Source organism: Macaca fascicularis, chromosome 1 (assembly GCF_037993035.2).
Source record: "Macaca fascicularis isolate 582-1 chromosome 1, T2T-MFA8v1.1".
In the NCBI taxonomy this organism is placed as follows: Eukaryota; Metazoa; Chordata; class Mammalia; order Primates; family Cercopithecidae; genus Macaca; species Macaca fascicularis.
In genome coordinates, this window is record NC_088375.1 from 204,077,053 (window position 1) to 204,095,358 (window position 18,306).

The 18,306-nt window shown below is 45.8% G+C and overlaps 1 protein-coding gene and 1 non-coding gene across 51 annotated transcripts in view; both read left to right on the forward strand.

The window, feature by feature from the left end:
* Positions 1-9,857, forward strand: part of PUM1 (pumilio RNA binding family member 1) — a 136,603-nt gene extending 126,746 nt beyond the window's left edge. For 48 of the 50 annotated variants that reach the window (XM_065526120.2, XM_074014020.1, XM_074014029.1 and 45 more), the window contains 2 exons: positions 4,248-4,440; positions 8,016-8,633. In XM_065526120.2, the coding sequence (XP_065382192.1) occupies positions 4,248-4,440; positions 8,016-8,147 (325 nt within the window). In that variant the 3' untranslated portion in view covers positions 8,148-8,633. Of the gene's footprint in view, positions 1-4,247; positions 4,441-8,015 lie in introns of all 50 variants that reach the window. The other 2 variants (XM_065526124.1, XM_065526128.1) reach the window with 1 other exon arrangement.
* On the forward strand, positions 5,314-5,399 carry LOC123571090 (small nucleolar RNA SNORD103/SNORD85). Its single transcript, XR_006695258.1, has one exon. It is a non-coding gene; the product is annotated as a small nucleolar RNA SNORD103/SNORD85 (small nucleolar RNA).
* Positions 9,858-18,306: the final 8,449 nt, after the last annotated feature.

Below are 18,306 nucleotides of genomic sequence, written 5' to 3' on the forward strand. Positions count from 1 at the left end.
TTTAGAATAAATTGCAAGGCAGGACTCATACCACCTTAATGTTTTTAATTTGTTTATTTTATTTTTTGAGACAGGGTCACACTCTGTCGCCCAGGCTTGAGTGCAGTGGCACAGTCTCGGCTCACTGCAAACTCCACCTCCCAGGCTCAAGCGATCCTCCTACCTCAGGCTCTTGAGTAGCTGGGACTGCAGGCGCACACCACTGCACCCAGCTACTTTTTGTATTTTTGTAGAGACAGGGTTTCACCATGTTGGCCAGGCTGGTCTTGAACCCCTGGACTTAATCCTCCCACTTTGGCCTCTCAGGGTGCTGGGATTACAGGCACAAGCCACCAGTACCTGACCTCATTCATTTTAAATTTGTTAAATTTTATAACGTGTCACAGCATGGAAAAATAGAGAAAAGAAATGAAAGTACCTGTAGATCCAGTGTCTCCATAGCCTAACCATATCAGAGTTATCTCTTATGACTTTATATTGTTTTGTTTTGGGGGGTTCCTTTTGACCAGTTGCCAGGACTGAAGAATGGGGGACAGAATCTCTTGGGTTCTCTTCTTCGGGTCAGTCTCCTGTTTACATTTTTGTTCACGGTATTTAATTTCTCACCCTTGGATGTAGCCTAAGCATTAATTAATATTACAACAAATTCAAAAACAATTTTAAAAAAAGTTTTTATTTTTTTTTTTTTAAATTTTTTTATTTATTTTTTTTTTTGAGACGGAGTCTCGCTCTGTCGCCTGGGCTGGATGGAGTGCAGTGGCCGGATCTCAGCTCACTGCAAGCTCCGCCTCCCAGGTTTACGCCATTCTCCTGTCTCAGCCTCCCGAGTAGCTGGGACTACAGGCGCCCGCCACCTCGCCTGGCTAGCTTTTTGTATTTTTTAGTAGAGACGGGGTTTCACCGTGTTAGCCAGGATGGTCTCGATCTCCTGACCTCATGATCCGCCCGTCTCAGCCTCCCAAAGTGCTGGGATTACAGGCTTGAGCCACCGCGCCCGGCCCAAAAAGTTTTTATTTTTTTAAGAGACAGAGTCTGTTGCCCTGGCTGGAGTGCAGTGGCGCAGTCCTAGCTCACTACAGCCTAGGATTCCTGGGCTCAAGCAGTCCTCCCACCTCAGCCTACCAAGTAGCTGGGACTGTAGGTGCACACCACCATGTCCAGCTACAGCAGTTACAATTAGTAACTGAGTAGCTACTGTGGGCCCAGTCCTCCCATTGATAACGTGTATAAATTGTGGACAGAAATACAAGAACTACCTGAAGACACTAGAGAGTAACCAAAGGGCAGGTGGATACCAGAGAGATGGGGGCTGCCATTTGGAGGAAGAGAATTGCACTGGGGAAATTTCTTATTTCTGATGACCGTCAGCCTTGGATCACTTCCCAGTTTTTTCCATGCTGGGCAGCTATAGCTGGAATAGGCAATCCTTAGGGCAACCACATCAAAGAGAAATCCTAGAAAGGGAGAGAGCCAGCAGGGGTTCGGGGGAGGCCCAATTTTAACCTTCCCCAAGTCTCGCTGACCCCTGAACCACATTTCCAACTAAGGCTAAAAGAATTGAACTGGGATTTCTAGCTGCTGCTTACTGTATGGGAGAAGTTTGTAGTTTGACTATAGCCAAGTTAACTGCACTAAAACAGGAGTGGAGGGCACTTCTCTTTGGTGGAACATAACAGAATTCTGAGTTTCTGTAGCTTGTTACTTGCAGTGTCTATCTGGATAATAGGACAATGTGACCTATACTCAAGAAAAAAGAAATAATAGTCAATGAATAGTCTAAAATGACCCAGTTATTGGACTTAGTAAAGAAGGATCGATTATACAGCAGCTATTTAAATATACTCAGGATGTAAAGGAAAATATGCTTTAGTGAATGAAAAGATAGGAGATTTTTGTAGAAAATTATGAATCTGGCCGGGCGCGGTGGCTCAAGCCTGTAATCCCAGCACTTTGGGAGGCCGAGACGGGCGGATCACGAGGTCAGGAGATCGAGACCATCCTGGCTAACACGGTGAAACCCTGCCTCTACTAAAAAATACAAAAAACTAGCCGGGCAAGGTGGTGGGCGCCTGTAGTCCCAGCTACTCGGGAGGCTGAGGCAGGAGAATGGCGTAAACCCGGGGTGGGGGAGCTTGCAGTGAGCTGAGATCCGGCCACTGCACTCCAGCCTGGGCGACAGAGTGAGACTCCGTCTCAAAAAAAAAAAAAAAAAAAAAAAAAAAGAAAATTATGAATCTTATCTGTCTGTCTGTCTGTGAGACGGAGTCTCGCTCTCACTCAGGCTGGAGTACAGTGGCGCAATCTTGGCTCACTGCAAGCTCCGCCTCCCAGGTTCACTCCATTCTCCTGCCTCAGCCTCCCGAGTAGCTGGGACTACCGGCACCCACCACCACGCCCGGCTAATTTTTTTGTATTTTTAGTAGAAACGAGGTTTCACCATGTTAGCCAGGATGGTCTCGTTCTCCTGACCTCATGATCCACACCTGCCTTGGCCTCCCAAAGTGCTGGGATTACAGGCGTGAGCCACCGTGCCTGGCCGTGAATCTTATTTTAAAAAGAAAAAATAGGGGCTGGGGACAGTAGCTCATACCTGTAATCCCAGCACTTTGGGGGAGGCCAAGGCAGGCAAATCACTTGAGGCCAGGAGTTCCAGACCAGCCTGGTCAGCATGCCAAAATCCATCTCTACTGAAAATACAAAAATTAGCCAGGCACGGTGGCGCATGCCTGTAGTCCCAGCTACTTGGGAGGCTGAGTCAGGAGAATGGCTTGAACCCAGGAGGTGGAAGTTGCAGTGAGCCAAGATCGTGCCACTGCACACCAGTCTGGGCGACATTGAGACTCTGTCTCAAACAAAAATTTTTTCAAACAGTGGAAAAATTTACTTTGTACTCTGGGTCACCATCAAAAACGTCTGGAAGCAGGAACAGTGGCTCATGCCTGTAACCCCAGCATGTTGGAAGGCCGAAGCAGAAGGATTGCTTGAGGCCAAGAGTTCGAGACTAGCCTAGGCAACACAGCAAGATCCTGCCTCTACAAAAATAAAAATAGGGCCGGGTGCAGTGGCTCATGCCTGTAATCCCAGCACTTTGGGAGGCTGAGGCGGGCAGATTCCTTGAGGTCAGGAGTTCGAGACCAGCTTGACCAACATGGTGAAACCCTGTCTCTACTAAAAAAACAAAAAATAGCCAGGTGTCATGGCGGGCACCTGTAATCCCAGGTGCTTGGGAGGCTGAGGCGGGAGAAGAATGATTTGAACCCGGGAGGCGGAGGTTGCAGTGAGCCGAGATCATGCCATTGCACTGCAGCCTGGGTGACAGAGAGAGACAGTGTCTCAAAAATAAAAATAAAATAAAAAATAAATGTCTGAAAGCTACTGATGTATTTTTTTGTTTATTTCTATTGATCTATTTTTAAGTTCATTGACTCTTCTGTCATCTCTAATCCACTATTAAAGTCATACAGTAAATTTTATTTCAGTTGTTTTATTTTTCTTTTCTAAAATTTCTATTTTTCCTGTTTTTTAAAAAAATTATTTATCTGAGGCCAGGCGTGGTGGCTCACGCCTGTAGTCTCAGCACTTTGGGAGGCTGAGGTGGGCAGATAACTTGAGGTCAGGAGTTCGAGACGGAGTCTCACTCTGTCACTCATGCTGGAATGCTTTGGCACAATCTCGGCTCACTGCAACCTCCACCTCCCAGTCAAGCAATTCTCCTGCCTCAACCTCCCGAGTAGCTGGAATTATGGGTGCGTGCCACCATGCCCTGCTTGGCAGCAGGGAGATAGGCATAAGTAAGGTTCGTTCCTGGCCTTGGTGAACTCACAGAGGCAAGGAAAGAGTGGGCAGATTTTGGTAAGTATTAAAATAATAACCAGCTGAGTGGTGAACCAGTGCCCTAAACCTTGTGCTTAAGTCTCCTCACCTACCTGGGCTCCTTACCCTCACCCGTTAGAGGGCTGGGTCCCATGTCCTTGAAGACCTGGTCTCTCTGGGTGATCAGTATGCAGTAGCATGGCAGTGTATAATTTGATCACCCTCATGTTCCCCCTTTCCTACAGTTGGATGCCACAGATGGCACAGGTGGGGAGTCAGAGACAGAGTCAGACAGCTGGCGACTCATCTTCCTCAAATGCTAAATAGCTCTCTCTTCCTGCTGGTCCTGAGGTCAGGCCAGAAGCTAGGCAAGCACAACCTCACTAACAGGGGCCCCACTTTTAAGAGTTGTCCCTGGTTTTATCTCGTTACAGCAATGTCGTGGAGAAATGTGTTACTCACGCCTCACGTACGGAGCGTGCTGTGCTCATCGATGAGGTGTGCACCATGAACGACGGTCCCCACAGTGCCTTATACACCATGATGAAGGACCAGTATGCCAACTATGTGGTCCAGAAGATGATTGACGTGGCGGAGCCAGGCCAGCGGAAGATCGTCATGCATAAGGTAGGCTGGGCTGGGCAGGGTATCAGAGAAAGTGTGCAAGGCTGTGGCTTCCTTTCTGAAACACAAAGGAGGGTGGGTGCCCTGCTGTTTTTGAAGAGTTTGTCACTGACCTGTGTCCCATGCTGTGTTCTGTTTTTCTTTTATGTGGAGTCACCATTGTCCTTACACATTTGCCAACCCTCCCTTATCAATAGCCAAACTGGTATGAGAGTCTTAAGCTTTGTTTTTTGAAGTATTTCCATCCCTGATCTCTAGAGAATCAGCTTATGAGTCCAACAAATCAGCCTGCTTGCCTCATTTCCTTTTCTCACTCCTCCCTCCTGTTCTTTCATCCCACCAACATCTATTGAGCAAGGGCCTGCCCAGCGTGGTGCATAGCCTGGTACATTGACCTGAAGCCGACTCTGTGCCAGACTTCATCAGCACAGAGATGACTAACAGCTGATCCCTGCCCGCAGAGTGCAGTCTGGTGGGGAAGAGCCATGGTGGTGAGCAGTGGTGAGGACATGAGAAGGACCCTTCACCCTTCCCAGAGTCCCTGAGGGCCGGCTTTGCAGGAGAAGGCAAGGCTAAGGAAGAGTTAGACAGGGAAGAAGGAACAGAAATGAGAATACTTAGGTGCTGTGAGTGGGGAACTGACAGAGAAATCACCTGAACAGGCCCACAGCTTCTCGACAAGTCACGGTGTGGGTCCAGTGAGCACTGCAGACACCACAGGGCCCAGGAAGCAAAACAGACCCACAGGCAGGCTATGCTACAGTTGTGTTTGTGCTAGGCAGTGCCTCCAGCCTCTGGTGCTTCTCATCTGAGCCTGCAGCTTTTGGGCTGTGAGCTCACTGAGCCCTTCTCATTTGAGGGGTTGGTTGGCCATTGTCTGGCAATGATGACCCACTTGCCCTCACTGAGAACAAAGTTCGGTAATGAGAATCTTTGTTAATGGACTCAAGTTCTGAGCCAGACAAGACACCCACCACCCCTGAGTCATAGTAAACCAATCCAGAACACCGCACTGGTATTGGCAATGGCAGTTGAAGGCTTGGGGAGTCCCAAGTTCTTAAAGTTGAAGTTTTGAGGATACTGGTGAAGGTGGAGGGAGTGTTGGAGGTAAGTAGGAGCTTAAGACATGTCCATTCATTCAATCATTAAGTGCTGAGCACCTGCTGTACAGCAGGTCGTATTCTCAACAGGGTTGTGTTGGTAAACACGACAGTGCTGTGCACAGATGGTTACTGGGATGCTGGAGAAATACAGGGGAAAGGGTTGTCCAGGAATGTGCAGGGTGTCTTCTATACCTTGTGGGCACAGAGGAGGCTCTCTAAGTGAGTGATACTTAATAGAGTGATGACCCTTTCCAGAAGAGGGAACATGGTGTGTGAAGACTTGGAAGCCAGACCGTGTTGTATCTGAAGAAGTAAAACAAGTTCAGTGGGGGACAAAATCACACTTATATTTCAAATAATTGTCCTGGCTGCCATGTGGCCTTTGTAGTTTAGAGGAGGGGAGACAGTGATGAGACCACATGGGAGGCTGTCAGGGCACCAGATTGTGATGGTTTGAGATTGAAGAGAAGTGGACAGAATAGAGCACTAGAATTGGTAGGGTTTAGCAGTTGGTTGGCTGAGGGAGTTGACGGGGAGAGTCCCAAGAAGCCCTCTTAATTTTTCAGCTCTTCCATTACTAAGTGGTATCCTTTTCAGCAAAAGGGGCACTAGGAGAGAAGCGGGTAATTAACGTTTCACCTCTTGTTAAATCCAATAAAAAATGGAGTTCAACATGTTGTGTGTGTGTGGCTTGTTAGGAGTTTTTGGTTTGGTTTATTCTGGAGAAGTACAAAGGTGAAGTTCCTGGACTTGTCAGCAGCCAGTTCCAGGGACGGAGGAATGGGTTGGATTTCGGTTATTTTCTAAAAGGAAAGCTACCAAAAGCAAGGGGATCGTGAACCTCAAGTTCTCATGACAGAAACATTAGTAACATAGTATGACAACTGAAAGGAAAGTGTAGCATTATTACATATGCCGTTCTACACGTGAGTTTAAGGGAGGTTAAACTGGAACCAAGGACTGTTTGTCACCAGCCAGTTTCCCTTGTAGGCTCTTTTTTTTTTTTTTTTTTTTTTCGAGACTGAGTCTCGCTCTGTCGCCCAGGCTGGAGTGCAGTGGCGAGATCTCGGCTCACTACAAGCTCTGCCTCCCGGGTTCAGGCCATTCTCCTGCCTCTGCCTCCCAAATAGCTGGGACTATAGGCGCCCGCCACCGCACCCGGCTAAATTTTTGTATTTTTAGTAGAGACGGGGTCTCACCGTGTTAGCCAGGAAGGTCTCAATCTCCTGACCTCGTGATCTGCCCGCCTTGGCCTCTCAAAGTGCTGGGATTACAGGCGTGAGCCATCACGCCCAGCCCCTTGTAGGCTCTTCAGTGGGAATGTGACACCCGATACAGCTCTGTGTCCTGGGAAGCATGCGCAAGTGATTTCTAGACCGGATCGACCCTTGCTTGCTTTGAGGACACAGCTAAATGACAAAAATTGCCCTCATGGAGCTCTCAACCTGGAGAGCCTCTGTCTACTGCAGTACATTTATCTAGTGTGTTTATGTATGCAGTTGCAGGTTTGGATTATTTTCTGGGGAATCTGATGAATAAACTGGTCCTTTACTGTTTATATGGAAATATTGATAATTAAGCAAAAGATTGCAGACACAGCTGAGGTATGTAGAATGCTCCCTGAGCTTACAGAAAAGAAAAGGGGCTTCCAGAGAAGAAGCACCTCTCAAGTTTTCTGGAATGCAGGACTTCTTGAAATGGATCAGCCCAGGAGGGAAGAACAGAAAGGAATACTTGAAGAAGTGACCCAGAGCATAGGTCGGAGAGCGTGAGGGATGAGGCTGGTGTGACGGGCATGCCTTGAGAGCACAGTGGGGAGAAACCTAATTTGTGGAGGAGCCACACAGTTTGGGCTCAGCTATCTGTGCTGTCCTTTGTTAGCCATTCAACCTTGGCTGAGTAACTTAACCACTCTGCCTTCATGTTTTCCATCAGTAAGATGGGGATAATCACACCAGCTCCTGATGTTCATCATTACTCTTCTTGTCATTGATTAGCTTTCTGTGATCCACTGTGACCTGGAGAGATGGGGTCAAGTGGTAAGCTCAGGATTCGTGGTGCCCAGAAATAACCCCCACTGCTCAGGAGTGCCTGGATGCCATGCATGGGGCCAGAGGGACCTGTGCACATGCTTGCCGGGAAGCACTGTGTAGCTGGTGGGTGGTGGGTAGTGTGTTTTCCCAGCTAGGATGCACTTTCTCCATGTGCTGTCTTGGGAGTGGCCCATGGCCACCCAGCCTCCAGGGCCCTCAGGCCCTGTAGTACCACTCAGGATAGGAGCTCCTCTCCTCATCTGATGGGTTGCCAAAGTGCTAGAAGTCAGGGGACTGGGCTGAACCAGTGAAAGGTATTGCTGTGGGGTGTGCATATGTGTGTGTGTGTGTGTGTGAGATGCGTGACATGCAAATGCATGTCCGGGAAGCCTGCCCCCAAGTCTCTTCTCAGGCCGTGTAACAGACTGTTTTTCCTCCCCAGATCCGGCCCCACATTGCAACTCTTCGTAAGTACACCTATGGCAAGCACATTCTGGCCAAGCTGGAGAAGTACTACATGAAGAACGGCGTTGACTTAGGGCCCATCTGTGGCCCCCCTAATGGTATCATCTGAGGCAGTGTCACCCGCTGTTCCCTTATTCCCGCTGACCTCACTGGCCCACTGGCAAATCCAACCAGCAACCAGAAATGTTCTAGTGTAGAGTCTGAGACGGGCAAGTGGTTGCTCCAGGATTACTCCCTCCTCCAAAAAAGGAATCAAATCCACAAGTGGAAAAGCCTTTGTAAATTTAATTTTATTACACATAACATGTACTATTTTTTTTAATTGACTAATTGCCCTGCTGTTTTACTGGTGTATAGGATACTTGTACATAGGTAACCAATGTACATGGGAGGCCACATATTTTGTTCACTGTTGTATCTATATTTCACATGTGGAAACTTTCAGGGTGGTTGGTTTAACAAAAAAAAAAAAAAAAAGCTTTAAAAAAAAAAAAGAAAAGAAAAGGTTTTTAGCTCATTTGCCTGGCCGGCAAGTTTTGCAAATAGCTCTTCCCCACCTCCTCATTTTAGTAAAAAACAAACAAAAACAAAAAAACCTGAGAAGTTTGAATTGTAGTTAAATGACCCCAAACTGGCATTTAACACTGTTTATAAAAAATCTATATACATATATATATATATATAATGAAAAAGGTTTCAGAGTTGCTAAAGCTTCAGTTTGTGACATTAAGTTTATGAAATTCTAAAAAATGCCTTTTTTGGAGACTATATGATGCTGAAGAAGGCTGTTCGTGAGGAGGAGATGCGAGCACCCAGAACCGTCTTTTGAGGCTGGGCGGGTGTGATTGTTTACTGCCTACTGGATTTTTTTCTATTAACATTGAAAGGCAAAATCTGATTATTTAGCATGAGAAAAAAAAAATCCAACTCTGCTTTTGGTCTTGCTTCTATAAATATATAGTGTATACTTGGTGTAGACTTTGCATATATACAAATTTGTAGTATTTTCTTGTTTTGATGTCTAATCTGTATCTATAATGTACCCTAGTAGTCGAACATAATTTTGATTGTACAATTGTACATTTGTATACCTGTAATGTAAATGTGGAGAAGTTTGAATCAACATAAACACGTTTTTTGGTAAGAAAAGAGAATTAGCCAGCCCTGTGCATTCAGTGTATATTCTCACCTTTTATGGTCGTAGCATATAGTGTTGTATATTGTAAATTGTAATTTCAACCAGAAGTAAATTTTTTTCTTTTGAAGGAATAAATGTTCTTTATACAGCCTAGTTAATGTTTAAAAAGAAAAAAATAGCTTGGTTTTATTTGTCATCTAGTCTCAAGTATAGCGAGATTCTTTCTAAATGTTATTCAAGATTGAGTTCTCACTAGTGTTTTTTTAATCCTAAAAAAGTAATGTTTTGATTTTGTGACAGTCAAAAGGACGTGCAAAAGTCTAGCCCTGCCCGAGCTTTCCTTACAATCAGAGCCCCTCTCACCTTGTAAAGTGTGAATTGCCTTCCCTTTTGTACAGAAGATGAACTGTATTTTGCATTTTGTCTACTTGTAAGTGAATGTAACATACTGTCAATTTTCCTTGTTTGAATATAGAATTGTAACACTACACGGTGTACATTTCCAGAGCCTTGTGTATATTTCCAATGAACTTTTTTGCAAGCACACTTGTAACCATATGTGTATAATTAACAAACCTGTGTATGCTTATGCCTGGGCAACTATTTTTTGTAACTCTTGTGTAGATTGTCTCTAAACAATGTGTGATCTTTATTTTGAAAAATACAGAACTTTGGAATCTGGGTTTGTGCTTTATTTTAACCTCTCCCCCCGCCCTACCCCCAGTGTAGTTCCCCAGGACAGCCCTTTCCTGCTCATGCTGCTTTCTGGTGGTTTTTTTTGTTGTTTTGTGAGAGTTGGGGGAGGGGTATCAAACTGATGGCTCTTTGAGCCAAGTTTAAACTAAAGATGTTTGGTTCAGCCTGCCCAGTGCATTCAGAATCAAGATACTGCACATAAAAATCCAGATTTCCAACTCTGCATGTCAGAATATTCTCCTTGGGCCTCTCAGATGAGGTGTCTGGGTTACAGCACTGTCTGTCTGGGCCTCTCCCTGTTTTCTGTGTTTGGGCTGCTCCAGTTGCACCCTGCCAACCTGTTCCTACTGCTGAGGCCCGCCAAGTGGTCCAATGTCCGAGCATGCTCATCTCTTCAGACTGGGAGCCTCTTTTAGCTTGTAACACAGGAGGCTTGAGTTCACCATTGTGCCTGTGGCCCAGGCCTGAGGATGCCATCTGCCCTTCTTCACCAACTTTGCTCCAGGGGCAGGTTTGGTAAGTGTTGGCAGTTACAGGCTGGGTCCAACCAGAGAGGCCAGGTGGAAGGCCACACCAGCTGGTGTCTGGAAGTGGAGCCTCAGGTTGAAGGAACTTAGGAACTTCACATAGGCCCCTCAAGGGTAAGGGCTAGTCACTAACAGGCCCTGGGAATAGAGGGAGAAGAAAAGGAAGCTGAGGGAATGCGGGTTTCCAGTCCAGCATGCGATTTTGCCTCAGCAGCTGTCGCTGGGGCCGCTATGGTAGCCCTCATGGGGCTTGCAGAGGTGGCACGCTGCAGGCATTGGGAACTGCAGTCCATGCTGCTCTGATACCATGACTCCAGTCACACTGACCTGGGCTCACGTGTGGGTCTTGCCACTCTGTGCACTTCGGCAAGTTAGTTCACCTCGTCTTTCATCAAATTCGTTGCTGGAAGTGGACCAGAGGTAACAGATCTATGTAAAGTGGCTCTCTTGTCATGTTATGGGAAGTTATGGCTATTCAGTGTCTAGCACACTGGTGTAATAAATGATGCCAGTTTTCCTGCACCGTTTTTGATGAACAAAACTTTGTTCATTAGTTTACATAATAATGTAAATTGTTGTGAACCGACTCTGCACCAAGTCACCCATGAGATGGTTTTTACATGTTCTCAACAACGGTTCTGGGAACCGACAGCCCTGCAAAGAATGTGGCTATCCCTGTCTCATAGATGTGGAAACAGGTCCTAGGATCTGATGGAAGTCTTTTGATAGACCAACTCTGATTTAATAAAGCTTGTGGCTTTCCCCTTAGTTCGTCATGCGAGGGGGTGGGCATGGGGGCAGATCCCCCCATCTGCAGGACTGAGTTTCATGGAGCGGGCTGGGCTCTGAGCCACACCCTCTTCTGACCACCATTACTCTCCTACCAAGTCCATCCCAAGGATTCTATGACCTGGGCTGTCATGCACTGGGTACTGGCATTCTTGATCTCTCTTCCAGAGTTCCTCCAAAGTGTATTCTTCAGTTTATGTAATAACTCTTACCCTCTCACGGTGCTTTACAGTTTACAGAGTACTTTGTATTTGAGATACCATTGGTCATTGTGGAAAGCTTTAGGGAGTCAGGGAGGGGAGATGTTTCAGCCCTTTATACAGATGAGGAGTTTGAGACCTAAGCCCCGCAGTCAGTAGCCAAGTGAGGATTTTATCTGAGGGTTCCTGACTCCCAGCCCAGTGCTCTGTCCATGCCATCCTGCCCTTACCCGCCGTCAGCCCCATGAATGGCCATCTTCTCTTTTTGAGGCTCAGAGAGATTGCAGAAGGGTGAGGCCCCAGGAAGTGAGGCATCCTTTTGAGGGAGGAAACCTGTGAATTTATGTAGTTACCCACTGTAGCCACGCGAGGGTGCTGCCACCTAAAGCAAGCATTACGGAGGCCTAAGGGGTCAAGGTCAGGGTTGGGATGGCTTTTCCCTGGCTTGAAGGGCTCAGCACTGTAGGAATCCCACCCAGAGACCAGAGGTCTGGCGTCTGCCCTGAAACTAAGCTTTCTCCCTTCTTCACTCCCTCTCCTCCTGCTCCCTCCAGCGTCCGCAATGCCTAGCACTAGGCCCTAACACGGGGTGTTAGGGTAGGGTGGGTGTGGGGTGGGAGGGTATGGTTACTGACCTGGCTCACGGACCTCAGCTTTGCTTTTGACTCTGTGATCTCGGGCAAATCACTGACTTCTCTGCACCGTGGTTTCTCCAGCCGTCACCTGGAGTGGTAGACCAGGCCTGTCACTCTCACAGGGCTAGTGTGAGGTCACACAGGAAGACAGGGCAGCAGCCCCCTGCCTCTGTTAATGCAACCCTGGTGCCTCTTTCTGGGGCCACTTCCTGGCTTTTGCACAAAGCTTTCAAACAACCCACACCTCCGAGTCTATTTTAATGACTGAGCTTCAAATCCCAGCTCCGCCTGGCCCTATGTAACCTTTGTAAGTCATCTGCCTTCCTCTCTTTCCTCATCTGTAAAATGGGGTTAATAATACTTTTATTTCACAGGGTATACTGGAAGCCCTTGGCGCACACAGGACTGGGCACACAGTAAGCCATAAATAGGAGTTATTATTACCTCCAAATTTTCCCTGCTATGTTGGGGCCCTTGCTGTTTTCACTAGGGTGAAACTGGGTGTTTGACAGGAGCTGGACTAGGTCCAGTCCAGTATACTGACTTCCAGACTGGAATCCAGATTGGGATCTGGAGGTTGAAGTGGGTGTTTGACAGGAAATGAACAGGGTCCAGTTGGAGGCCTCAAGTAAGCACATATTTAGAAGGACAGGGCATTGTGGGTTCATCAGAATCTGGGGAGTCTGAAACTCCTCTGTTTGGAGCGCCAGCTAATTTTATGTTTAGAAACCGAAGATTCAGAACCTGTGCCATTCTAGTGAAATGGATGCGCCTCAGGAAGGTACTTACAATTACAGCGGCCACAATAGGGAAGTTTGATTCTAGATGAAATTATTCATCTATGGTTACATTAAAAAAAGACGATCCTGAGTACTTAAGAAACAATGAGATGCATTTTTCGATGGTACACAGAAGCTTCCCAAAGACAGAATGACTTAAAAAAAAAAAAAAGCCTCTCTAAAGAAATCTTTACAGCACACTTAAAAAAATTATTTTGAGGTTGGCTTAGTGGCTCAGGCCTGTAATCCCAGCACTTTGGAAAACTGAGGCAGGCGGATCACCTGAGGTCAGGCGTTCAAGACCAGCCTGACCAACATGGCGAAACCTCATCTCTACTAAAAAAAAAATACAAAAATTAGCTGGGTGTGGTGGTGGGCGTTTGTAATCCCAGCTACTCAGGAGGCTGAGGCGTGAGAATTGCTTGAACCCGGGAGGCAGAGGCTGCAGTGAGCCGAGACTGTGCCACTGCACTCCAGCCTGGGCGACAGAGCAAGACTCCGTCTCAAAAAATGAAAAAAAAAAAAATTAAATCTGCAAGGCTGTTTGATCTCTTGTCTTTTTGCATCTGAATATTTGAATATTCTGAACACCATCTTCCTTTAAAAGATCTTCAAATGAGCCAGGAGTATCTGCAACAACTAAATGCAAATCTTGGTCTTGCACACAACTTGGCTATTATAAAAGCAACCGCCTGAGACTAATTGGAAAAAAATGGATTTCTCCCCTGTCACTCACCTAAAACTTAGTCCACAGTCTCAGTAAGATTGACTCCCAATACTAAGTAAATATGCTCCAAGACTCCTTTTTGGTGAAAACATAACAGCCTTTCTGCCTTAGAAATGTTTAAATCTTTAAAATGCAAACTTCAAAGAATGACTCATCAGAATAAAAAAAAAGAACTTTTTAGAAAAGTGGCAAATGATAGAATCCTGAATGTCTTTTCCAAAAATATTAATGAAAGCCTTTAGCCATCTGACCAGGTAACTTTAACTGTCAAGAACACAATTTGGATCCAGCTAGGGAGTTTTATATTATTGTGACTGACGTGTGGCTCAAATTTCAGAACAGAAGCCATGAATCTCTATTTGTGTCTTTATGTATGTCTGTGTTATTCATTTTGTAATTAATTTATTTATGTTTTTGAGACTGAGTCTCTCTCTGTCGCCCAGGCTGGAGTGCAGTGGCACGATCTCAGCTCACTGCAACCCCCGCCTGCCTCCTGGGTTCAAGCGATTTTCCTGCTTCAGCCTCCTGAGTAGCTGGGATTACAGGCATGTGCCACTACCACGCCCGGCTAATTTTTGTATTTTTAGTAGAAACAGGGTTTCTATGTTGGCCAGGCTGGTCTCAAATTCCTGACCTCAAATGATCCACCTGCCTCAGCCTCCCAAATTTCTGGGATTACAGGTGTGAGCCACTGCACCTGGCCTATGTATGTCTATGTTATTTAAATGTAATACTGTTCTATCTCCAGATGGTATTATTAGAAATTTTATATATATATATATATATATATATATATATATATATATACACACACAAAAATTAGCTGGGCATGATGGTGCATGCCTGTAATCCCAGCTACATGGAAGGCTGAGGCAGGAGAATTGCTGGAACCTGGGAGGCAGAAGGCTGCAGTGAGCTGAGAGCTCACCACTGCACTTTTATATATATATATATATTAGACAGACTCTCATTCTGTCACCCAGGCTGAATGCAGTGGCACAAATCTTGGCTCACTGCAACCTCCATCTCCCAGGCTCAAGCAATTCTTGTGCCTCAGCCTCCTGAGTAGCTGGGATTACAGACATGTGCCACCATACCCAGATAATTTTTTATTCTTAGTAGAGACAGGGTTTCTCTATGTTGTTTGTTTTTGTTTTTGAGATGGAATCTCTCTCTGTTGCCCAGTGCTGGAGTGCAGTGGTGAGATCTCAGCTCACTGCAGCCTTCTGCCTCCCAGGTTCCAGCAATTCTCCTGCCTCAGCCTTCCGTGTAGCTGGGATTACAGGCATGTACCATCATGCCCAGCTAATTTTTGTATTTTTAGTAGAGATGGGGTTTTACCATGTTGAACAGGCTGGTCTCAAACTCCTGACCTCAGGTGATCCGCCCACTTCAGCCTCCCAAAGTGCTAGGATTACAGGTGTGAACCACCGCAGCTAGCCAGAAATAATTTATAATTATCTTTTTCCCTACTAAAAGAAAATATTAAAAGAGCTCTTAATACTTAATTGACCTAGAGAAAAATAAGTGTTGACATAAATCATTTTCTCAGAAAAGAAAGCAACTAATTAAAATGCTTTTTAAATTTACGTGACTTGAATAATATTTAATAAGAATATTAAGCTAGGCATGGTGGCTCACACCTGTAATCCCAGCACTTTGGGAGGCTGAGGTGGGTGGATCGCTTGAGCCCAGGAGTTCAAGGCAAGCCTGGGCAACATAGGGAAACTTTGTACAAAAAACACAAAAATTAGCTAGGCAAGCCTGTAGTTCTAGCACTCGAGAGACTGAGGTGGGAGGATGGCTTGAGCCCGGGAGGTGGAGACTGCAGTGAGCTGTAATTCCACCTACTGTGGTCAAGGCTGGGCAACAGAGGGAGATCCTGTCTCAAAAAAAAAAAAAGAATATTGGTGATTTAGCAAAAATGGACATTCTTAATGCATATTCATATTCTACTTAGCTTTACTAGTTAATCTCATGTTATCTCCGTTACAAAATTTGTTAACAAGGTAAGTAACCTGAGGAGACAAGTAGGTTTTTAAATGTTACAAGATGTCTGCTTGAAAAGTTTCCGAAATCTGCCGGGCGCGGTGGCTCAAGCCTGTAATCCCAGCACTTTGGGAGGCCGAGACGGGTGGATCACGAGGTCAGGAGATCGAGACCATCCTGGCTAACACAGTGAAACCCCGTCTCTACTAAAAATACAAAAAAAACTTAGCCGGGCGAGGTGGCAGGCGCCTGTAGTCCCAGCTACTCGGGAGGCTGAGGCAGGAGAATGGCGTGAACCCGGGAGGCGGAGCTTGCAGTGAGCTGAGATCCGGCCACTGCACTCCAGCCTGGGTGACAGAGCGAGACTCCGTCTCAAAAAAAAAAAAAAAAAAAAAAAAAAAAGTTTCCGAAATCTTTGTGAAAACTTGAAACTTTAAAATTATATTAAGTAGGCCAGGTGCGGTTTGGCTCATGCCTGTAATTCCAGAACTTTGGGAGGCTGAGGTGTGCGGATTACCTGAGGTCAGGAGTTCGAGACCAGCCTGGTCAACATGGCGAAACCCCATCTCTACCAAAAAATATAAAAATTAGCTGGGTGTGGTGGCAGGCGTCTGTAATCCCAGCTACTCGGGAGGCTGAGGCACGAGAATCACTTGAACCTGGGAGGCGGAGGTTGCAGTGCGTCGAGATCTTGCCACTGCACTCCAGCCTGGGTAAGAGAGTAAGACTGTCTCAAATAAATAACATTATATTAAGTTAAATTAAATGATAGATATTTATTTTTATTTTTATTATTATTAATTTTTTTGAGACGGAGTCTCGCTCTGTCGCACAGGCTAGAGTGCAGTGGCTGGATCTCAGCTCACTGCAAGCTCCACCTCCCAGGTTCACACCATCCTCCTGCCTCAGCCTCCCCAGTAGCTGGGACTACAGGCACCCACCACCTCGCCCGGCTAGTTTATTGTATTTTTTTTAGTAGAGAGGGGTTTCACTGTGTTAGCCAGGATGGTCTCGATCTCCTGACCTCGTGATCCGCCTGTCTCGGCCTCCCAAAGTGCTGGGATTACAGGCTTGAGCCACCGCACCTGGCCGATAGGTATTTATTAAATATCTACATTATGTCCAAATAAAATAAACTACTAAAACATTAATTCCTGAGCATAAATTTAAGCTTATGTATTTTTGGTTTCTTATTAAAGACTAAAGAGAGTTGGGTTCACTGGTAGGCATAGCACATGCTCCAAGAAAACACATGCTATTGCCAGGCGTAGTGGCTCACGCCTGTAATCCCAGCACTTTGGGAGGCCGAGGCCGGCGGATCACGAGGTTAGTAGATCAAGATCGTCCTGGCTAACACAGTGAAACCCCATCTCTACTAAAAATACAAAAAATTATCCGGCGCCGGTGGCGGTTGCCTGTAGTTCCAGCTACTCGAGAAGCTGAGGCAGGAGAATCGCTTGAACCTGGGAGATGGAGGTTGCAGTGAGCCGAGACGGAGCCATTGCACTCCAGCGTGGGCGACAGACAGAGCGAGACTCTGTTGAAAAACACAAAAACAAAAACGAAAAACTATGAAATCATGTTTCCTAATTTTCATGAAAAATTAATGGCTGAGTGCAGTGGCTTGTGCCTGTAATCCCAGCAATTTAAGAGGCTAAGGCAGGAGGATCACTGGAAGCCAGGAGTTCAAGGTCAATTTGGGCAAGAAAGCAAGTCCCCATCTCTATAAATTTTTTTTTTTTTTTTTTAATTAGCCCAGCGCAGGTCGGGCACGGTGGCTCACGCCTGTAATCCCAGCACTTTGGGAGGCCGAGGCAGGTGGATCATGAGGTCAGGAGATTGAGACCATCCTGGCTAACACGGTGAAACCCCGTCTCCACTAAAAATAGCTGGCGCCTGTAGTCCCAGCTACTCGGGAGGCTGAGGCAAGAGAATGGCGTGAACCTGGGAGGAGGAGCTTGCAGTGATCCAAGATCACGCCACTGCACTCCAGCCTGGGCAACAGAGCAAGACTCTGCCTCAAAAAATAAAAAATAAATAAAAATAAAAATAAAAAAAAAAATAAAATAAAATAAAAAATTAGCCCAGCGCTGTGGTGTGTGCCTGTAGTCTCAGCTCCTCAGGAGGCTGAAGTGGGAGGACTGCTTGAGTCCAGGAGTTCGAGACCAGCCTGGGCAACATAGGGAAAATTTATCTCTACAAAAAAAATCTTTTTTTTAATCAGCTGGGTGTGGTGGTACATTCCTGTGGTCCCAGCTACTCAGGAGGCTGAAGGAGGAGGATTGCTTGAGCCTGGGAGGTCAAGGCGCGGTGAGCTGTGGTTGTCCTACTGCACACTCCAGCCTGGGTGACCAAGCGAGACCTAGTCTCCAAAAAAAGAAGGTAAAATTAAGGTTACTAAGGGCTAAGAATTTTAATTAATATATGCTCTTCAAACTACTAGAAATAATAAGGATAAAAGAAAACAGGTGTATATAAAAGTGTACAAATAAAGTAGGTGTATATTTAATAGAAAAAGTATACAAGGTATGTATTTTCATTAAGGTCAAAAAGAATAATTTTGTCTTAGAGCAAGATGACTGATTGTTCCGGAATAAAAAAGAAGAAAAAGACTAAGACAAAAATTGAACAGATACAGAAAATTGTGGAAGGTGTGTGAAAAAGAAACTTTTTGTGTGGTTAAACTACTAAGGTGAGCGAGGTTTTGTATCTAACGGCTCAATAACGTGCTGAGGTCATTAGAATTCTGTTTTCTCTCTGTTAAAAGGACAACATGTTCTTGGAGTGT